Source organism: Lotus japonicus, chromosome 4 (assembly GCF_012489685.1).
Source record: "Lotus japonicus ecotype B-129 chromosome 4, LjGifu_v1.2".
NCBI lineage: Eukaryota > Viridiplantae > Streptophyta > Magnoliopsida > Fabales > Fabaceae > Lotus > Lotus japonicus.
The window spans coordinates 78096374-78119848 of record NC_080044.1 but is presented as its reverse complement, the minus strand read 5'-3'; the positions used below and the strand labels follow the sequence as shown (position 1 = coordinate 78119848).

At 36.9% G+C, this 23475-nt stretch overlaps 1 protein-coding gene across 2 annotated transcripts; it reads left to right on the top strand.

Moving 5' to 3' along the window:
• The first annotated feature begins 344 nt into the window (after nt 1-344).
• Nucleotides 345-23428, top strand: LOC130709981 (uncharacterized). Of its 2 annotated transcripts, XM_057559118.1 has the most exons (26): nt 345-525; nt 980-1161; nt 1312-3534; nt 4807-4882; nt 5435-5557; nt 6222-6474; nt 6567-7007; nt 7085-7270; nt 7396-7689; nt 8233-8844; nt 10359-10755; nt 10882-11009; nt 11277-11447; nt 11897-12097; nt 12681-13229; nt 13303-13362; nt 13471-13799; nt 14631-15063; nt 17135-17602; nt 18408-18524; nt 18613-18734; nt 18812-19544; nt 19655-19909; nt 20450-20632; nt 21375-21716; nt 22119-23428. In XM_057559118.1, the coding sequence occupies exons 2-26, from the start codon at nt 987-989 to the stop codon at nt 22866-22868; spliced, it is 9621 nt and encodes a 3206-aa protein (XP_057415101.1). In that variant the 5' UTR covers nt 345-525; nt 980-986; the 3' UTR covers nt 22869-23428. The 2 variants fall into 2 exon arrangements, with proteins under 2 accessions (XP_057415101.1, XP_057415102.1); XM_057559119.1 differs by lacking the exons at nt 345-525; nt 980-1161 and having other exon boundaries at nt 3471-3534; nt 5419-5557.
• Nucleotides 23429-23475: the final 47 nt, after the last annotated feature.

Below are 23475 nucleotides of genomic sequence, written 5' to 3'. Positions count from 1 at the left end.
TAAACAGTAGTGAATATGTCTCCATATCTCTTCAAATGTAAATTATGGAATGGGCCGGAGCCTTTGGGTTCAAGTAAGAAAAGAATGTAAATACCATTGGGTTAGTTTAGATTCATGAGTTTTTCAATCACTGAATCTGATACCCGAACCGATTGTGATCGGATGCAGTAAATAAAATCCGAACCGAATCAATGATTCAATCCAACCCACCATAATGTGTTCGGATCGGATCGATTTGATCGGATTCACGATCGGACTGTACTTGCTTACACCCCAACAACACATTATTACAAAGAAAAAAGATCTTCATTTTCTTTTTATTAGGAAAAAAAAACTTACGGTGTCTGACGGGGCAGCGAAGAGCAGTGGTAGAAGAGCACGAAAGGCACGTTCATTGTTCTCTCTGTGCTATCAATCATATCATTTCCTCCTCCATTCTCAATCTCACTCCCAAAACCTCCCTTCGATAAAACTCACAACAATTTCGCATTCTAACCTCTCAATCAAATCATCGCTCACCTTCAGGTTCTTCATCGTTTATCCTTTGTTTTTTCTCTTCGATTTTGAAGTCATCGCCAATTTTTTATTCTATTTGTTGAACTCCTCGATTATATTTTGCAATTTCTGATGCTATTTGAACTCGTCGATTGCATTTTGTTTAATTAGTTTTCAAATGATTCATTCCTGATTGGTTTCAATTTACAATAATCGATTCAACCGGCGATTCACGTTTATCTTCACAAAAAAAATTGAAATCGAGGAAATGAATCAGAAAGCAGATTTAGCTAGTTTTCCTGAATCAAATCAGTTACGTTCATACCTTGATTCCAAGTTTCATAAGTTGCGAGCCTTTTTCGTTGATTTTTGAGTATTCAAGTTAACTATGAGGAGTGTTTGGAACTTTAATAACTAGTTATTAGCTATTAATTTTATTTTGTAATTTTATGTTGAATGTGCGTTTGGTTTTTGGTTGAATCAGGAGCAGCATGGATTTGCCCTTGGGCAGTGAGGATCCTGCTATACTTAAGTTGCACAACTGGGATCCCTCCGAGGTCCAGATTGAGCTTTCGGACTTTCGCGAAGCTTTTATTTCTCCTACGAGAGAGGTTCTGCTTTTGCATTCTTATCAAAGTGAAGCTCTTTTGCTTCCTCTGGTTAAAGGTGATTGCATGTTTACTTTCTCGTGGTTATAGTTAGGAAATTGCTGCCAAGTAGCTAAATAGCCTTATTTTACATTGGCATATGCAATTGTCTGGATCGTAGTGTATGTGCTGTTTCTTATCTGTTGTGCGTTTGCGTTGTTGCTTGCAGGAGAGTCACATTCTAGCTGTCCGAAAAGTGGCCACGATTCTAGTGATCACGATCCAGGTTCATCGAGTATTTCCTCGCAGGCATTCACTAGGCCTAGTGATTCAGGTTTGGTGAATGATTTACCATGCACTTCAGGATCAGAATTTGATATTGATACTGATCATAGTGAAATTAAATGTTCAAGATCTTATAGTCACTCATTCATTAGTGGTGTGAACTCGTTGGCCTGGGCTTGTTGTGGGGACAGTTATGATCAGCACAATGATGCTTCATTTAGAGAATTTTTATTTGTTTCTGGGAAATCTGGGGTGACAGTCCATGCTTTTTCAAAACGGACTAAAGCCAGAGGAAAAGTTCAAGCTGTATTAGAGGATAGCTTTAGGCAAGGAAGGTGGGTCAAATGGGGGCCTGCCGCTACATTAGCCCAAAATATGGAAGTGGGAGGATCTTCCAGCCTTAGCCGTGTCTCTGGGGACCAGAATGTAAATTTGACTCATGGAGATGATGAAGTTGAATTATTGAGAGGCTCCGTGACTAAGAAATACTTTGAATCATTTTTCACAAAAGTTGAAACTTTTGTATCTGATGGTAGTCTCAGGACCAAGTTCCCTGAGAATCATGAATTTCCTTGCTCTGCAGAAGTGGTTTCTTTCAACATATTTGATGGCAGTCAATCTCTGGAATATCTCTTCGAAGATAAAACATTCCAAAGTAAGGAGAATTGGAAGCAACCAGCTGATTCTGCAGATGCTTCTGAGCACTCCAGCTTGTGTAGTGCAGATACTAAATCTGATTGTTTTTCCAATGTATTTGGTATTGAAATTAATGGGTTCTATGAATGCCCTAGAGTCTTCTCAAGTGCTTCATATTGCTTTGTGGGATTTTTTTTGACATTAATGCATCATGTGCCTGTCAGTATCAGTGATGCAAATCAAAGAGACAGGAGTAGGAATTTGCTTCTTGTTGCTAAGTTAGACGGTTGGGGTTTTCAGTGGGTTTCGGTGGTGAGGCTTGATGAAAAAATAAACACAGTTCAGGCAGTTGATTGGGTGGATTTCCAATTTTCTGATAATCTTCTTGTCTGCCTTAATTCTTCTGGCTCTATTATTCTCTATTCTGCAATGTCTGGTGAATTTTTGACATGTTTAAATGTTTCACAAGCTTGTAGACTTAACCCTCATTTTGTTTCGCAAGGGTCAGAAAAATTGCACTTGAGTGATCATTCATACATTAAAGAAGAGCCTGACATTAAGGATAGTTTGTCTAATCAGCTGAGTGATTCTTTTAGGAGATCATTCAAAAGGTTAGTCATCGCTTCACACACACCCCTTTTAGCCGTGATTGATGAATGTGGTGTGATCTATGTGATATCTTTGGGCGAATATGTTACCGGCAATAATTATTCATCTGACCAGTTGGTTCCACTTTGTCCACAATTTGGGCTGGGGATGTTGGTTGGCTGGGGAGTTGGTGGTTCTGATATAGATCATCAAGTGGTACGCTCTAATCGTTCAGGTTATTTCAAATCAAATGATTCAAACATAAAAAACGCAAGTGTTTCTTCCCCAGAGGTGAGTAATGTGGTTCAGAAAATTGGTGGCTGCATGTTTACAGAAAAAGAGGATTTGTATGGCTCCTATTCAAGTGGTTTTTCTGCTGCTTCTAAAGTAACTGATGATCACAAATTTCTTGGTTCTGATGTGAAGCCACATGTTATGAGAAAGATATTAATTCCCAACTTTAGAGTTAGTGTGGATGACTCTATTTGTTTTTCTCCTTTGGGAATTACTATTCTCTCAAAAATGAAGTGTGTAAAGAATCAGAAAGTCTCTCAACTTGTCCATTTTAATCTGCAAGCGAAGTTAGATGTCCATGATGACAGCTCTCTAGACAGTGTATATGATCTATACCAATTTAATGGAAAAGAAGAAACTGTTATTGGACAAGCTATTGGTTGCACATTCCAGGGTTGTTTTTATATTGTGAGAGAAGATGGACTGTCAGTCAATATTCCCTCTGTTTCAATTTTAAAAGAATTTCTTCCTGTTGAGTACATTGGTTATGACCAATCAAGTAAAGATGTTGGGATATCATTTCTACTTAAAGACAATGTGGAAATAAACGAACCAACCAAAAGGTTTTCTCCTTGGAAAGTTGAAATTTTGGACAGAGTTCTTCTTTATGAAGGCACTGAAGAGGCAGATCAACTGTGTTTGAAAAATGGTGAGTGTTACAACAACAAATCATTATATGACTTGGCATAATGCCACTATATATGTTTTTGAATTATAGCATCTCCTAGTATTCCCCTTACCTATCGAGTGATACACTAATTCATCCAGTTTATGTGTTTTTACTCATGGTTTGTATAGGGGCATTTCTCAAGAGGGTATTCATTGGGGTTGGTGGCAATTTCATTTTAACATAAAAGAAAGATTTATTGGGAAGAGGAATAGATAATCACAGAAAGCACCAATATAAAAATAAAATGCCGGGAAGCACCAAAACTTAGCATGAGTTAATCCTTCCATTCACTGCATATTTGATAGGGAAACACCCAAGTTCATATAGGCCACAGAAATTTCTGTTCTCTAGCACCTTACAAGTCCCATTGGAAGACATGCATTGGGGCAGGAGATTTCCATTGTTTTGAGTAATGCTATGTCCTTAAAACATGAAGTGTTAAAGGAAGATAAAAATTAGTGTTTTACCTAAGAATACTTTTTTCTACGGCTAATTAGGAGTTATACACACACACACACACGCGCACACACACACACACATAGGGATTGCTAACAGGAGAACATTACCATGTGACAACTTGAAATTTGTTGATGTATTCCCAAGTACTCCTGCTCTTTTAGAAGAAGTACTTTTGCAAGTCACCACTTGAAATTTGTTAAAGCACTCCCAAAGGTGTAGGTGGCTAATGTACTCCTTCTAAAAAATTAGTGAGAATACGTTAACGATCCCCATATCCATATAACTATATATGTTTTCAACTACTGTGAGGAAGCTATCTTAATTCTGATTCTTTTTTCCCATTTTCTGTCTAATAAAGTTTATATATCTATAAAGGAATCCCATTTTCCGTTTTATTGCATTAATTGCTTCACTTCAAAAAAAAATCATTGTTTATAAAATGAATTTCTTGAAATATAAATTGTTCTTTTCCAACTTCTGTTATGATCAGCCCTGTGTTGCCGCCCTGTTTGTGTTGTCACAAGTTTCTCAAATCAATCTCTCAAGTTTGATATTTTGGTGATTGGGAAGTTTAAGAGCTAGACAACTAGGTGAAGCAGGATGTCGTCAAGATCTTTAGTATCCTCATTGAACCAATGCTAACTACTTGCCTTGAAATGCTTCTTTTAGTCGTTTACCTTCTCTTGCCTTTTGCTGCCAAAACTAACCTCTAATGGAGTGGAGTTTACGCCGCACTTTAGAATATCTTGAACAAATTTTAGGTGCATGTTTATTTATCTATTTCTTTGTCAGGATGGGACATCAAAGTATCTCGCATACGTCAGTTACAAATAGCATTGGACTACTTGAAATTTGATGAAATAGAAAGGTAAGCCAAAGTTTAGTCATTGTAGCCTTATTTTATATTTCATGTGTTTCTGAAGTGGCTATCTGATAGAAACCTGGTATTTTATTACAAATACATAGAGGGGTAAATGTAATTACAAGGACTGGACATTTCTGGACATTGTTCCCCCTATTCTTCCTTTCTATTATTTATGTATCTGTCACTTCATACCTTTTTAACGATCTCATCTTCCAATGTGGGACTTGTTGAAATAACAGGATTTACGCTTTGAGTTTATGAAGAGAGAATTTATCTTTTTCTCTGTTTCATTAGTGCATAGTTTCTTAGTTTGTGCCTCATGGACCTTTCTCAAGAAATACTTGTTTTTCTAAATCAAAACTTATCTATTCTTAATTTTGAATTTCGATGTAGTTTTCAGATTACCGCAAATTACATCGGTACATGTATTACACTGGTTCAATGGCAATGAAACTGTAAATGAGATGGATTGCGTTGATATGTTTGTAGTGTTTAGGTTTTATTTTGGCAAATTTTATCTAATGAAATTCACTTTTCAGTTTTGTTGATGAACAGATCTTTGGAAATGCTTGTCGATGTGAATCTAGCAGAAGAGGGAGTTTTGAGATTGCTTTTTGCTGCTGTTTATCTTATGGTTAATAAAAGTGCCAATGATAGTGAAACTTCTGCTGCTTCAAGGTAAATTTATCCGTTCATTGGCTCTCATACCTTATTTTATGTTCTTTATCATTTGTCAATGAAGTTGCTTCTTGATAGACATGATGCCATCTTTGTAAAATGTAGAGTTAATGTCCATTTTGGTCTTCCAAAGATATATTAGATATACATCGGTCACTTAGCTTATTATCATCATCATCATCATCTAAGACTCACTAGGTGGGGTCAGTTAGATGTATCAAATTATGGCATGTTGCCCTGTCATGTGTTCGAGTTTGCAAATAGAACTGTGTGTTGAGACTTGAGAGGCTACTCTGTGTGTTCAGATCTCACATCGAAAGGCTCTAGCAATCCTCACCTTACGCGTTAGCTTTTGGGTTGAGTTAGATCTATAGTACATATTCAAGACAATATGTATAAGCTGATGCATTTGCCAACATATTTAACACATTCCTTTTTAAAGAGGAAGAAAATTTCTGTATAGTGATCCGTTGTAGTATTAGATAACATGGATGAGTTGGTGATAATCAGAGTCCTAACAATTTTGCTATTTCTTGTGCCTGTTCCTTATGTCTGTGGCAGTATATTCTGAAGGAGAAAAAATGTATTTTAGAAAAAAACGAAGTGGTTGACATTCCGTCTTGTTTTTATTTTGTTTAAATTTAATTCTTACTTATGATTTTAGGCTTCTTGTACTGGCTACTTGCTTTGCAACAAAGATGCTTCGTAAATATGGGTTAAGACAACATAAAAAAGATACATACATATCAGATTTCAACAAGACGGGATTACTTTCTCTTCCCCCAGTTGAACCAGTTAAACTACAAACTGAAGTGGACTTCGCTCAAAAACTTCGTGAGATGGCTCACTTTTTGGAGATCACCCGAAATCTGCAATCTAAGCATAGGTCAACATTCCAAAGGGCCCAGCAAGGATCGGTATAGTTCCCACAGTTATGCTACTGGGACTACTTAAATTGGTTGCATTGTTTTTCCCAATAATTAAATAGTATCTTATTGCTAAATTGCAGGTACGCAGTGGCGAAGAGTCACCTTTAATGAGCACAGGATTGTTGCTGGAAGAATCTCAACTTCCTGTTCTTCCATCAGATGTAGATTCATTGGATAAGTTAAACCGTGAGCTTTCTCTTCCCACACCCGAATCAGGTAGCAACAATAATGAAAATCTTGCGCTTGTTCCTGTTGATTCCAAGTCTCATTTGGTGTCAGAAGAATTTGGTAAATTTTTTCCTGTGGAAAATCCAAGAGAAATGATGGCACGCTGGAAGGTGGATAATCTGGACCTTAAGACTGTGGTTAAAGATGCTCTGCTTTCTGGCCGTCTCCCTTTGGCAGTGCTTCAACTGCATCTCCATCGATCGGAGGATTTTGTTGCTGACAAAGGGCCTCATGATACTTTCACTGAAGTTCGCGACATTGGCAGAGCTGTTGCTTATGACTTATTTTTGAAGGTGATTTATTTAACTTTCTGTTTAGCTGGCTCAAAGCACAATGGAAATTAATTATGAACCATAATACAATTATACAGGGGGAAAGTGAACTTGCCGTTGCAACACTTCGTAGACTTGGAGAGAACATTGAATCCTGTCTTAAACAGCTTTTGTTTGGCACTGTTAGGAGATCCCTACGAGACCAGATCGCTGAGGAAATGAAAAAATATGGTTATCTAGGACCATATGAGTTGAAGATATTAGAAGACATGTCACTGATTGAGGTATGTGGAAATATTTGTCTTACTTTGTGGTCAATGTAAAGCAGTTTAATTTAAGTACTGAATGAAGAAATTTCCATGAGCTGAGACTTTCAATCTTATTTGTCCTTGTGCATGTGTATGGGAAGAGTGTATATCCTAGCAGTAGCTTCTGGAATACATATCATCACCACCTGAAACACACCAGTATTCCATCAGAACCTGTTTTACCAACAGAAAATAGAATAAGGCTCTTGCATAACCATTCATTTGATAGGCTTGTCATTGAATGTGGAGAGATTGATGGAGTTGTCTTGGATACGTGGATGAATATTGATGAAAGTTCATCTGTTCTGGAAGTTGATAAAGATGATGTGCATGCTGGATATTGGGCTGCGGCTGCTGTTTGGTTCGATACCTGGGAGCAAAGAACCGTTGATCGTGTAAGTTGCCTCTCTGTTTTGTGTATGCATGTTTGTGTTGATGTTTATTTTTGTCACTGAATTTTGATGATTCCAATTATGACTGACAACCTCTTTCCTATTAAGAAGACACTAGATGCTAGGTTTTATACTATTTTTCTCATCATTTACTAAATAAAAGAAATTTTATGTTGATGGTTTCAGTAAGAATTCTTAAAAATTGGGTTTCTTTCCAATTCACCACTTCTACTGGATATTATTGAAAGTAAAATTGTTATGTCTTCATAGAGGTTTGCATTTGATATGCATTTGTCTATACTCTATATGTTTCTTGAAGTCTAAATATCCAACTTCAACTGCTTCTTTTTCGGACCGAACTTCAAATCTAAGGGTTCTATACGTTAAATTAGAACTCTAGTTGTCACAAAATTTACCTCCCCCTATTAATATATTCATTAACGGCTCAGCTTTTGGTATTAATTCAATGTCGATAGCTTCTTAAGGACAAAAATCCTTCTCTATAATAACTTTATTTTCATTATTTGTTCATCTCTGTGTGTACAGATGATATTGAATCAATCTCTTCCTTCAGACATTTCTTTATTGTGGGAGTCACAACTTGAATACCATTTGTGTCGTAATCATCGGAAGGAAGTCCTTAGACTGTTAGACTTGGTTCCTGCATATGTCCTATCTGCTGGAAGCCTTCAACTCAATTTGGATGATTTACAGTCAGCCTCATCTTTAGGATGCAATATGAAGTCTTCTAATTATGAAAATTTCATATGCTCTATTGAAGAGTTGGATTCCGTATGCATGGAAGTTCCAGATGTCCAAATATATAGGTTTTCACCTGATATTTGCTCTGGGTGGATGAGGATGCTAATGGAGGAAAAGCTTGCAAAAAGATTTATATTTTTGAAGGAATATTGGGAAGGGACAACGGAATTGATAGGTCTACTGGCTCGTTCAGATTTCATATCTGGCAAAAATAAGATCCGGGTTGATGATCTCAATGAAACTTCATCAATTAGAGATGGAGCTGTACAAGCTTTGCATAAAACATTTGTGCATCACTGTGCACAATATAACTTGCCAAATCTTTTGGACCTTTATCTTGACCATCATAGTTTGGTCCATGATCACGATTCCCTTTACGCATTACAACAAACTGCAGTAAGTTTCTCTTTGTCGATTGTGTTATTTGTGTTTCGTATATTCTAATTGTTTGTTCTTGGTCTTCATTATTTCAAATCTTGATGCTGTATGCTTCCGTATGCTGTTGATGTGTTAGCATATGAATGTTGAATTAGGAGAGAAAACAGAGTGAATATAATCTGATCTTTGTTAATGTTTAAAGAATGAGTACATCACACACATACTGATAGCATTGGCTATAGCTTTGAATAACTGTATCCAACTATTCTGATAGCTCAACACTAACCGTTAACTAATCTTTTACTATCATTCTGACTTCCATTAGAACTTAGGAATTAGGAGCCTTACAGCATGAGTACACTTATGCCCGTGCATTGTGCTCCAAGACCAAACAACTTTTGTGGGAGGGGGTGTGCAAGAAATATAATATATAACCTAGCAACTTGAGTATTTGGGAGAGTTGGTTCATGATAACATATATCCAAGACATTTCCTCACGGGAAAAGCTTTTGTGCTTGAAGTGTGGATAAAGCAGGGGCTCAATCATTTGCGAGAAATATAACTGCATTAAAAATGTTAGGGCATTAAGGATTATTATTACTAAGACAGGCTTGTGCCAAGCTTAAGCTGTAAGGAAAAACATATCAATGGCCTTTATTAATCTTTGCATTTGATTTTGTTTTTGATTTAGTTTGCATCTTCTGAAAGGAAGCTTTATTTTTTTGTATGTATTTGGAGTGAATGCCCATTTTGTTCCATCAAAGTTATACTTGCCACCACGATTCTCTAGTCATGACCTATAGGCTAGGCTACATGAAATTGGTACTCTTGATTGGCAATGGCATTGAAAGACCACATCAGAGCTCCCATAGATGGAGCACAAATGTGATGTCAAGGATATTTTTGGAAGACCAAAATGGGCCTGTACTTCTTTTCCTCCCTTGACAAGAGGTATGCTTCAGTAGCGGGGCATATGCAATTCGTGGAAATCTCTCTCTGCAGCATCACCTCTCTATTCCTTCTACTTCTTTCCACAATGGAATTTATTCTTTTCCCCCTGAATGAGAGGTATGTTTCAGTAGCAGAACAGATGTAATGCTGAGAAGAAATCTCTTGCTTCAGTGTCGCCTCTCTAATCCTTCTACTTTTTCCCACCATGGACTTCTACTCTTTCCCCCCTGAACGAGATGTAACCTTTTGTAGCAATACAGATAAAATGCCCGGAGGAATCTGTTGCTACTGAACCATCTCTCGAATCCTTCTACTTTGCTCTGTTGACCGAGCTCTAAATAAAGGGAACCATGATGCTAGATTATTAAGTACCTAATGTTTGAATTCGAGGCTCTATCATATATTGCTGTGTATACTTGTAACAGGAGATATTTATTGTTCACTTTTTTTTATTAATATACCTTTCGTGTAATCATGCTTCCTATTTTCCTCTTTTGTTTCTTATGTATAGTTTTGTGCATATATACTGTTACTTTACTTATAGGTTTGCCTTTTGCTTGTTGGTACATTGTATCTAACAGGTTGATTGTGAATGGGCTAGATGGTTGTTCTTATCTAGAGTTAAGGGGTGTGAATATGAGGCCTCACTTGCCAATGCTCGCTCAATAATGTCACGTAATTTAGTTCCTAGTAATGACCTCAGTGTTCTGGATTTAGATGAAATAATTCGAACTGTTGATGACATTGCTGAAGGAGGTGGAGAAATGGCAGCTCTGGCAACCCTAATGCATGCTTCTGTCCCTATTCAAAGCTGCTTAAGTAGTGGTGGTGTGAATAGGCATAGTCATTCCTCTGCCCAGTGCACATTGGAGAACCTTAGGCCAACTTTGCAAAGGTTCCCCACATTGTGGCGCACTCTTGTAGGAGCATGTCTTGGACAAGATACAGTGGGCTTGTTGGTCCCTAAAGCAAAAACTGGTTAGCAACAAACCTCATTTTTTGTGTGACCCTTCCCCATCCTCTTTACCCAATTTAATCTGGAACTTAAATTTACCCCACATTGTTTTTGAATCTTTTTTTGTTTATCACAATTTGGCAATGCAGCTCTATCAGACTATCTTAGTTGGCGTGATGGCATCTTCTTCTCTACTGGACGTGATGCGTCACTTTTACAAATGCTTCCGTGTTGGTTTCCTAACCCTATACGAAGATTGATACAGCTTTACGTCCAGGTCTGTCCTGTTCTCCTTTTCTCAAGACCAAATTCCCTGGCTGCTTTTTATACAACTTTCTCTTTCTCATTTGAATTGACATTATACATGCATGATATTGGTTTTTTGAAAATACCATGTGTTTTATATGTCATGTTTGGACTGCTTCGTGACTATCTTTTGCTCTCTTTTATTTGTTTATCACTGTCGAGTAGTTGGCATGCTGTTGCATTCAGAGTGCCATTAAATGTATGCAGTGCAAGTTATGTAGTTTTCATGATATTACAGGGTCCTCTAGGATGCCAATCATTTTCAGGGTTCCCTTTAGGGGAAGCTTTGTTACACCGAGAAATTGATTTATTCATAAGTACTGATGTGCATGCTGAGATAAGTGCAATCTCCTGGGAAGCAACTATCCAACGACACATTGAAGAAGAACTACATGGTCCTTCACTTGAGGTATAGATGTTTGATTTAATTCTTTTTATTTTCTGTTTTATTTTTGTCTCTGTTTAGGAGGATTTGACTTCTTTTTTGGTCTCTTATTGTTTTCTCTAATCAAATTTTTTTTTTCTTGAAAACCTGCAAATGCTAGACCTAAAGCTTGTTTTTCTATATACTATTTGCAATTTTATTGACGAGATATCCTTCTATTTTTGTTGCTTCAAACATGTTATTTGTTCTGTTTCAATTATTTAATGTTACCAACAAACCTCCTGTTTATCAATGTTTTTGTTAGAAGTCCCACATTGGCTAGAGATAGAGCATAGATAGCCTTTATAAGGGTTGTGCAAACCTCAACTCTTGATAGCTTTTGTGGTTGAGTATAGGCCTCCTAATTTCTAATAGTTTTTAAGTGTTTGGGTATATTTCATACTCTGTAACTGTAATTTAAATTGGTTTTTCAGGAAAATGGATTTGGGCTTGAGCACCATTTGCATCGTGGAAGAGCATTGGCAGCTTTTAACCAAATTCTTAGTCATAGAGTTCAAAATCTGAAGTCAGAGCAGGAAGCAACTACTTCAGTCCATGGACAGACTAACATTCAATCAGATGTTCAGGCACTTCTTTCACCGCTAGGACAAAGTGAAGAGGGACTACTTTCTTCTGTGAGTTTTCTTTTTACTAAATAAAAATCTTGATAAATTTCAAAATTGGTAGTGACAATGACCCCTAGTCCAGTTTTCAAATGATTCTTTTTGTCAAGAGTCAAGCCAACCGAAGTTTGAACATGTTACATCATGTGAATGGTTTTATATCTCTAACATGCCCCTGCAAGAGCCTTTTGTGCTTTTAGCATGGACAATAACCAGACCCATTTTTCACTATCCTAAAATTTAATTAAGCTATGTCAAATGGCAAGAATCAAGCTTTTGATCACTTGGCCAGCAGGGCATTTTCAGACCTCGTAAAGAACTAATTAAGCCTTTAAAGTTAAGTTGTTTGGTTAAGGTACGTGAATGATTTTATGACTTGAACTCTATACATTTAGTCTTTCTCTCGGTTTCATGTTGCATCTTAGTGTTTCTATTTATTTTGATACTGGACATCCTCCCATGTGCTTCCTAAAATGTGACATCTTTGGCTCTTTGCCAGATTTAATAATTTGTTAATTCATAAAGAATACCTATAAAAGTTATCATCATTAAAATTTTGAGTGGTAGATTGAATTTTTTTTGCTTGAGTTTTCAGGTTATGTCAATTGCTATAATGCATTTTGAGGATTCTATGCTTGTTGCTTCATGTGCTTTTCTTCTGGAGCTGTGTGGTTTATCTGCCAGCAAGATGCGCATCGATATTGCTGTGCTAAAACGTATATCTGCTTTCTACAAATTAAGTGAAAATAATGAAAATCTTAGGCAATTATCGCCTAAGGGGTCAGTGTTTCATGCAATATCCCATGAAGGTGAAGTCACAGAATCTCTTGCTCGAGCTCTAGCTGATGAATATTTGCACAAGGATTCTCCTGTTGTTGCATCCGAGACAGGAGCTCCAAGTAAACGACCTTCACGAGCTCTTACACTTGTCTTGCACCAGTTGGAAAAAGCAAGCCTTCCACGATTGGTTGATGGAAATACCTATGGGGCATGGCTATTAAGTGGAAATGGTGATGGAAATGAGTTAAGATCTTGCCGCAAGGCTGCTAGCCAGCACTGGAATTTGGTAACAACTTTTTGTAGGTTGCACCAGCTTCCGTTAAGTACCAAGTACCTTTCTGTATTAGCTAGAGACAATGACTGGGTATGTTTCTACGCATGTTATTTCTTCTATTAACTCCTCAAACGTTATCTTACAATTTTTCTGCTACTGTCAGATTGAATTTTTGTCCGAAGCTCAGATTGGAGGGTATTCATTTGATACAGTAGTCCAAGTGGTGAGTTTTGTGTCCCATTCTGACTCAGCCTTAACTGTGCAAGTTATTTAAATAAATTTTAAAATGATATTGTTTCACTTTGAATCTGTTTGTGATTGTGAATGCTAGGCATCAAAGGAGTTTAGTGATCCAGGTCTCAGACTTCACATGTTGGCAGTTTTGAGAGGAATGCACTCAAAGAAAAAGGCAAGCTCTGCTTCATTCTTGGACACACTGGACAAAAGCAGTGAAACGTCCTTTCCTGATGAAAACATGTGTATTCCTGTTGAACTCTTCCAAATATTAGCTGAGTGTGAAGGGAAAAAATCTCCTGGAGAGGCTCTCTTGGCGAAGGCAAAAGAGTTGTCCTGGTCAATGTTGGCAATGATTGCTTCATGTTTCCATGATGTCTCTCCATTGTCATGCCTGACAGTTTGGTTGGAAATCACTGCAGCAAGGTGATTGTAACTATCTTTAAGTGAAATGATGATTTCATAATCATATTCTGTTCATGGTTTTTTCATTGATTGGCATGTTTTGTCATTTCTGCTGTGAAGAGCCTGCAGTCTTCTGCAATTTAATTTATTATGGATGTTGAAGTAGTCTATGTTACATTACTCAAGATCTGTCTGTTTTCCGTCTATGTTTTAGGGTACATTGATGAAAGCATAAATGAAATCAGATCTTACGGAACTAGTAATAATTCTTTTTATATAATGAATTTCTCAAAAAGTCTACCGTTGAATTAAAATTTCCATCATGATATAAAATTTACATGGATCTTGCTAACAAGTATAAGTGCCCTAAAGATTACTGAAATGTACTGTTGAATGCATTGCTAACTTTAAAAGATTCACTGTCAATGAATATCTCATATTTTTCATTCTTTAACCAGTGCACTTAAAACACTCGCTAGTGCTTGTTATTTTGCATTAATCTGAATTGTTTAACTGAATCAGCACATATTAAAATTTAAAACACAGATTCAATCATTCAATATATTTTCCTTTACTATTTGTATATTTGATGTTATGCTTATTGGTATCCATTCATTTAAAAAAAAATGGCAAGCTAGGACACCATTTTGTAGCAGATTCTGCCTAGTACGGTTAAGATTTGATGGTTCTATACTTTGATGATTGGATTGGATTAAAAACTCACATTTTATAGTATTTGTCAAAGGTCTATGTATTTCATATCTTAATTCATTGTCAACTTATCTACACACGCACACACTCAAATGTGTAGACTTCAATGATTGAAATCCATTATCTTTTATGTGTGGACAGAGAAACTTCATCCATCAAGGTGAATGATATTTCTTCCCAGATTGCAGACAATGTTGGAGCAGCTGTAAATGCAACTAATACCCTCCCTGTAGGTGATAGAGTGCTTACATTTCATTACAATAGGCAGAGTCCTAAGCGACGGAGGTTAACAACTCCTGTGTCACTGGACTCATCTGCTTCTGTAATGTCTAATATCTCAAGTACCTCTACAAGAGAAAAAATATTTGATTCCCAAGGTAAGACTACAGAGGATGAAAGAAAAGCAGAATATCCTGGATCTGTTAATGTTGCGAGTGATTCCGATGAAGGGCCTGCTTCTCTTTCCAAGATGGTTGCAGTGCTTTGTGAACAACAATTGTTCTTGCCTTTGCTAAGGGCGTTTGAGATGTTCCTTCCATCATGCCCCTTGCTGCCATTCATCCGTGCTCTTCAGGTACGCTGAGTAATTCAAAATTCATCTTGTTCATCTAGAGTGTGTTTGGAAGAGCTTATTTTATAGCTGAAGTACTCAGAGCAGGTTTTTGGTTAAGCTTATTTATGAGAGTAGCTTATGAACTACTGATAAGCTATTTTGAGCTTCTCTTGATAAATTTTGTATATTAGCTTGTGAATATGTGCTTATAAGCTCTTTCGAGCTAATTTCAATAAAATTCTCTAATAAACTTATGAATACGTGCTTATGTGATAAGTACTTATGTGCTTAAAAAGTTGTTTAACCAAACACACCCTAATGATGTATACGTTAAAGAATAATGTTATTTTAACATCTCATTTCCACCTCCACCTTAGACTACTTACAATGAGGGTGTTGAATCCTTGATTCAACTGTTGAACAACTCCAATGATCCAATGAGGGTGTTTAATTGGCTGTTTAACATTCAACCAGTTGGATATTTTCAACTGGTTGAATGAATAGTAAGTGGGGACCACTTAATACACTTGGCAAAATCTCATTGGTTATTGTGATTTTCAGATTTTTATCTCATTCTAATTAGTTGGGGTCAATTATTTCGTAGTAAAATTATTTATTTTTTTAATTTTTTTTCACTAAAATTCATCATTTTTTTTGTCTATAAATAGAGACTTGGTTCATTTGATTTGGACACACAAAAAACGACATTTTTCCCTCTAGTTTTTCTATTTAGCCTCCAATAAACTCTTGTTTGTACCTCTAAACATCTTTTTAGTGAAATGGATCCTAACAATAACCATTTTTAGTGTATTGTATTCATTTTAAGTTTTTTGTAATTTCACTCGTTTTAATAATGACTATCCCTATATCTCTTTTTTTTACTTGCAAGAAAAAATTAATTAAGAATATAATTAAAATTAAGAAAATAAATTATTAAACTAGAAAGAAAAAAAAATTAACTCTTAATTATTTTAATTTAATTTAAATCGATAATTGTTATTAATATATAATCACAAAAATAAAAACATAAAAGAAAATAAGAATATGAAATAAAAGTGGTGGGGTAGGGTGTTGAATTTTATTAAACAAAACCATTGTAGTGAGTAAAAGTTGAATGGATGTTGAATTATTAGGTGGAAGAGAGAGAAGATGATGTGGAGTGTAAAAAGTGAAAAAGGAGGGTGTTGAAAATGAAAACCATTGTACATAGTGTTAGGTAAAGGAGAAGAGAAGAGAGAGAAATGAGTGATATAATTTGTGATGTGACAGGAAGTGCAGAGAGAGATAGAAAGAGAAATGTGTGGAAATGAGATGGGAGAGAAAGTGGAGTGCGTATGTATCATTACTCGTAGAAATGATGGCAGAGTCTTGTCGTATGGTTTAGGCAGATGAGGAGAAAATATGTAGAAGCACTGCAAAGAGAGTTGATCAAATGGTGAATCATCCAATAGTGGAGGGGGGCCTAGTTAAAGTAACCAAACCCATTAAGAGAGATTTAGAGAAAAATGGTCTAACTTTGAGCTTCATCACATGAAGAGGTATTCTGACATAACTTGATTCATGTAGGCAAATCTACCTCGTGGGAAAAGACTTAGTTTTTGTTGGCTTGTGGCTGTTGGACTGTGCTTTTTTGGTTAAGTGCTTCTTGGTTTTAAGAGCCAATAGATGGTTATTCTTTAGTACCTTGACTTTCTTTCGCTCAATATTTTATTTTTGTAAAAAAAGTAGAATACTAATGCTGTAGGCATGATAAGAGCCAAGTGATGTGTGCCTCCCAAACAACGTGAATCTATCAGGAAAAGCAACCCTAACTTGGGAGTCAAGTGAACATAAATAGAGGCAAATAATCTAACTAGGAATAGGATATCCCAACCCAAGACCCAAACAATTAAATTATAGAACCCCAATTTTTTGTACTTGGATCTACACTTACAAAAACATTAATTCACAAACATAATAAAAAATATGCACATTTAATATAGTTATCATCTTCTCATATTGCATTAAGGTAGCAAATAATGATAGTGATTTATCTTCTAGTTCTATACTTTGTTTGAACTTGTGGAAATTTGTCTTTTTCGTTTTCCTCCAGGCATTTTCGCAAATGCGCCTCTCAGAAGCATCTGCACATTTGGGCTCCTTTTCTGCACGGATTAAGGAAGAACCAATGTACATACAGGCAAATATAGGAAGAGAGGGGCAGATTGGGACATCATGGATTAGTTCTACTGCTTCTACAGCTGCTGATGCTGTGCTGTCAACCTGCCCCTCTCCTTATGAAAAAAGATGCTTGCTGCAACTTCTTGCTGCCACTGACTTTGGTGACGGTGGATATGCAGCGGCAAACTATCGAAGGTTTTATTGGAAAATTAGTTTAGCAGAGCCTATACTTCGTAAAGATGATGAGTTACATTTGGGTGATGAAATTTCGGATGATGCTTCACTCTTGTCTGCACTAGAAAAAAATAGGCGTTGGGAGCAAGCAAGGAACTGGGCTAAGCAGTTGGAGGCCAGTGGTGCAGCCTGGAAATCTGCTGTGCATCATGTTACTGAATCTCAGGTGTTATTTTTAAGATTGTAAGCCTTGATATTATGACTGATGTTTGATTTGTCTGCTCTTCATATTTTCTCTTAACAAGTATAATTTGGGCCCGTTGAACTTCAGATTTGATTAATTTATTTTACTTTAGTAGGCATGAATAAGACTCAATTTAATGCAGATGATATATATGGGAAATTACTAATCTATGGGGTATGAATGACATTTATTGGTCATGTACTCATGTTATGAATAATATTTGATTAATTAATCTCTATATTTTCTTTGGTTCTCCCTAATATGCACCACTTTTAAAGTGGTGTAATTTTACACCATAAAGTGTGATTATGTTATTTGCACAGAATTACCCAATTGATTTATCAAGTTCATTTACTCATAATGGAATGATCTTCTTTTAATAAATTTAGGTGCAGATGTTCATGTCATTCAATCAAATGCATGGCTGAGATACTCTGTTTTGAAAATTATGAGTTTTAATTGACAAATCACTCTTTAATGAGCACATTAGACATCTCTAAAAGTTATGCAGTGTTCGATTCGAATTATAAGTTAGAACCACACACCACCACAAAACCTTAGGCTTAAGGCAATGGGTGTGTGTGTCCTTTATTATATATATGAAGTCAGTTGTATGTTGAATTAGTTCAGTTTTTCTATAGATCTGAGCTGTGATGCAGCTTATAATATTTCTTAGCCATTTTACATGAAATTTTCTATGACAGCTTTTAGGATTTTCGTTCAGAGTTTTGCTTTGTTCTTATGGATGCTTTCCACTCATCTTTCCTGCCCCTCATGCAAATGCTAGGCTGAATCTATGGTAGCTGAATGGAAGGAGTTTCTTTGGGATGTGCCGGAAGAAAGGGTTGCTTTATGGAGCCACTGCCACACACTATTCATCAGATATTCCGTCCCTTCTCTTAATGTGTGTTTGGTTTCTAGTACAGTCAATGTTCTGCTAAAGATATATGCCATGTTGCTCTAAGCTGAAAGTTTATTCCAAATTATTGCAGGCTGGGTTATTTTTTCTTAAACATGCTGAAGCTGTTGAGAAAGATCTTCCTCCAAGGGAACTTCATGAACTTTTATTGCTTTCTCTGCAATGGCTGAGTGGGATGATTAGTCTTTCCAACCCGTATGAAACATATTTGAGAATTATTTCCTGTTTCAACTTGGTTATTGCTTTACTTACCGTGTTGCTGCATTTTTCAGCGTCTGTCCATTGCAACTTCTGCGTGAAATTGAAACCAAAGTGTGGCTCTTAGCCGTTGAGTCTGAGACTCAGGTGAAAAGTGAAGGAGACTTCAATTTTGCCTTTTCTATTAGGGAGAATGCTGTCAAGAATGACTCCAGTATTATTGATCGAACTGCAAGTATAATAGGAAAGATGGACAACCATATAAATACGAGGAATAGAACTGTAGAAAAATACGAGTCCAGGGAAAATAACCAAATCCTTCATAAGAATCAAGCGGTTGATGCCGGTCTTTCAACTACTTTTGGTGGGAGTACAAAGACAAAAAGAAGGGCCAAAGCATACATGACAACAAGACGTCCACCTCTAGAATCAGCAGATAGAAGTGCTGATACTGACGATGGCTCCAGTAGTCTCAGTTTAAAACATGAGTTGCAGTTACAAGAAGAAAACTTAAAACTGGAAATGTCTTTTTCTAGGTGGGAGGAAAGGGTTGGAGCAGCAGAGCTGGAAAGGGCTGTACTTTCTTTGCTGGAATTTGGGCAAATTACTGCTTCCAAGCAACTACAATATAAATTCTCTCCTGGACAAGTACCATCTGAGTTTAGACTTGTCGATGCAGCCTTGAAGCTTGCTGCTATTTCAACTCCTCCTAGCAAAGTATCAGTGTCAATGCTTGATGAGGATGTGCGATCAGTTTTGCAGTCGTCTGGTATACTGAATGATAAGCACCATCTTGACCCACTGCTGGTAATTATCCAAACCCGCACCCCTCCTTCTTTCTGTTATTGTCTTTTTTCCCTATTGATAATACAATATGTGCGTCTATACAATTATGGAATGTGGATGTCCAATTCTAGGTTTTGGAGCGTTTGGTGATCATTTTTACCGAAGGTAGTGGACGTGGGCTATGTAAGAGAATAATAGCAGTTATTAAAGCTGCAAACACCTTGGGCCTCTCTTTTTCTGAGGCATTCAACAAGCAACCAATTGAACTACTACAGCTGCTTTCTCTTAAAGCACAGGAGTCCTTTGAGGAGGCAAACTTTTTGGTGCAGACTCACCCAATGCCAGCGGCAAGTATTGCTCAAATACTTGCAGAATCTTTCCTGAAGGTTTGGCTCATGATTTATTATTTTGATTCTAGTTAAGAACGTTTTTTTCTTTGGCATGGTCTGTGCTCAACTGCTCATAGTAAATCTTAGACATCCTTTATGATCATAGATGATTAGATTTCTAAGTAGAGAAAGAAATTGAGAAACTGTATTATTCAATTGTTAACTCTTTCAATAAGATGCTAGAACTATATATAGAGATTGTTTAGCTTGTATCAGAAGTCATAAGCAGAATAACTGCCAAATAGACCAGCTAACTACATGGCTAACTAATCAACAAACTAACTGCAGAGAATAACAATCACAGCTAGCTAACTGTAGAGAGTAATAGTGTGATCAACACTTATCACATGTCTAGCGTAGATGCATTGTATGTTGTGTGATTCATAATCCAGGATTTGAGACTTGATGTTTACTGTTTTCTATTTAATTTGTCAATAATGCAGAAGTCATGTTAAACGATTCTGTTTAGATACGATTTTGTGAAGTTGCTAGCGATTAAGATAACTGCATTGCTATATTTAATTTTTTGTATTCCAGGGAGTGTTGGCTGCACATCGTGGAGGATATATCGATTCGCAAAAGGAGGAAGGGCCGGCTCCACTGCTGTGGAGATTTTCAGACTTCTTGAAGTGGGCAGAGCTTTGTCCCTCTGAACCAGAGATCGGGCATGCTTTAATGCGTTTGGTGATAACAGGACAAGAGATACCACATGCCTGCGAGGTATCATGTTGACAGTTGTCAGTCTTACGCCCTCTTTTTTTCTTACTATTATGTTCAGAAAATGGTAAATTAAAGTAGATTCTGCTGGGAAGTTCTAATTCAAATTGATTGTTGAAATGGTGATAAATGTAATCAACTGCGATTGTGGTACCCTCTTTTTCTTTAAGAAGAATTTATTAGAATGAAGAGTGTTGAGATTCCACATCGACTAGAGATAGGCCAACATTGTAAAGGCTTTGGCAATCCTCACCTTACAAGCTAGCTTTTGGGGCTGAGAAATCTGAGTGTTTGACTTTGGCCTACACTACAGTGTGAATTACATATAGTACTTATCATAAATACATGATATCACTGTTTCTTTATTTTTACAATGTTCTGGGACAAAATTACAATAAGTATGAGATATGTTCCCTATTTACATTACTTTGAACAGTCAGGGTTAGAAGACCACTTGCACCACAAATTTTATGCCCTGACCATTCTTACATGAACCTGTTTTTAAGATTTGTTCCTCTTATCCAACCACGATTAAATAGCCAATGATATTATTAACAATGCCCCTCTCCTCTTTGCTGCTGTTGTACTCTGGCAGCTTTGCCCGTATCTTCTTATCATTGAGAAGCTGTAATCTGGATAAAAGAAATATAAGTAGAGAAAGTATCTTAATGATTTCTGGTTGAGTCTTCCTTTGTTCCTTTGTCTTAAAGCTGACACTGTTCTTCCTGATGAAATTGACTTTCAGGTTGAGCTTCTTATTCTGTCTCACCACTTCTACAAGTCATCTGCTTGCCTTGATGGAGTTGACGTTCTTGTGGCCCTTGCTGCAACTAGAGTTGATGCTTATGTCGTGGAGGGTGATTTTCCATGTTTGGCTCGTCTGATAACTGGAGTTGGAAATTTTCATGCTCTCAATTTCATTCTTGGCATTCTTATAGAAAATGGTCAACTGGATCTTCTTCTTCAGAAGTACTCTGCTGCTGCAGACACAAACACAGGCACTGCTGAGGCTATCAGAGGATTCCGAATGGCTGTTCTTACATCTTTGAAGCATTTTAACCCTAATGACCTTGATGCATTTGCCATGGTTTGCATTTTTTACATTGCTTCAATGTCAACTACTATTTTGTCTATGTAGCATATACATAAATATATAGACTAATAGTTGTGTGCTGCTGACATACTATTACAATTCATTTTTATTTATGTTGAACAAGTCAATACCTATTTTTTCAGAATAATTATGTAGTCCAGTATGTGCTACTATGCTTCATAGTCATTTTTTATTCCACTTTATTATGTATCAATACGTATGGTGCTGCATCTTCTGTGTTAAAAAGTTAATTGCTCTTTTTTTCTGAGCAGTGTATTAAAAGGTGGACTGCTTGCTTTTTTCCATTTGCTCAAAAAATATCTCCTTTTCTTGTTTGTTTCAGTGCTCCTCAAAATATGTGATAATTTATTGACTACTTTTTTGTTTTCTTGACAGGTCTACACTCATTTTGATATGAAACATGAGACAGCCGCTCTTTTAGAGTCACGTGCAGAGCAATCATGTGAGCAGTGGTTTCGCCGATACTACAAGGACCAGAATGAAGACTTATTGGATTCCATGCGCTACTTCATTGAAGCTGCGGAAGTTCACTCGTCAATCGATGCCGGCAATAAAACACGTAGGGATTGTGCTCAGGCCTCCCTTTTGTCACTTCAAATACGAATGCCGGATTTCCAGTGGCTTTACCGATCAGAAACCAATGCCAGGCGTGCATTAGTTGAGCAGTCTCGTTTCCAAGAAGCGCTAATTGTAGCTGAAGCTTATAACCTTAACCAACCAGGTGAGTGGGCTTTGGTGCTGTGGAACCAGATGCTCAAACCTGAAGTAATGGAAGAGTTTGTGGCTGAATTTGTGGCAGTTCTACCTCTTCAGCCATCAATGCTGATTGACTTAGCTAGATTCTATAGAGCTGAAGTGGCTGCCAGAGGGGACCAATCCCATTTCTCTGTCTGGCTCACAGGGGGAGGGTTGCCAGCTGAATGGGCTAAATATTTAGGAAGATCATTCAGGTGCTTACTGAAGCGGACGAGGGATTTGAGGTTGCGGATGCAGTTGGCTTCTGTGGCAACAGGATTTGGGGATGTCATCGACGCAATCGCAGAAGAAATGGATAAGGTCCCTGACAATGCGGCGCCACTAGTACTGAGGAAGGGTCATGGTGGAGCATACCTCCCCTTAATGTGAAACTTTCTACTGCATGTCTTTATCATAGCATGTTTGGATCAACTTATTTTTCTCCACAATCAATTCTGGAAGCTATTCAGAGAAGTTTCTCCCCAGAATTGTTTCTGGCTTCAAAATCAATTGTGAAATTCTTTCCAAACATGCTATAATGATTGTACGAACCACAATGGTAAAGAAGTTGATTCTTGACCTTGACCAATTGCTGGTCTGGAAACAAGTAGGGAGTGCTTCAAACATTGAAGGGTGCTGAGCAGGAACCAAACAGGGTATATAGACAAAATGAGAATAGATTTGTTTGTTGGTAGGAGTGAGAGGTCTATATACATGTATATTTTCGGTTGAGCAAATGCTTGTATATTAGGCAAACTGTATTCGTAGCTCATTCTTGTTAGCACCCGGTAGTTTTGTTTTCTCCAATTTTTTACTGGGGAGAGGGTAGTTTACTGTCGATTTTGAGGCGTGTAGAATAGATCGTCCCATTTGTTTAATTTTTTGTCTCCAAGAGCTGTTCCTGTACATCATTATAAAAAATTAAAAATCCATTTGCCATGTTTTACAAAGATGCCCCAATTCTTCAAAATATTAATCAGTAGTGCTGCATGTGCTT

Coding starts and splice junctions, on each gene's coding strand:
- LOC130709981 (XM_057559118.1), top strand. CDS start 987: ATGGATTTGCCCTTGGGCAGTGAGGATCCTGCTATACTTAAGTTGCAC. Junction 15,064..17,134: donor CATTCATCCGTGCTCTTCAG/GTACGCTGAGTA, acceptor GTTTTCCTCCAG/GCATTTTCGCAAATGCGCCT. Junction 19,545..19,654: donor ACCATCTTGACCCACTGCTG/GTAATTATCCAA, acceptor GTCCAATTCTAG/GTTTTGGAGCGTTTGGTGAT.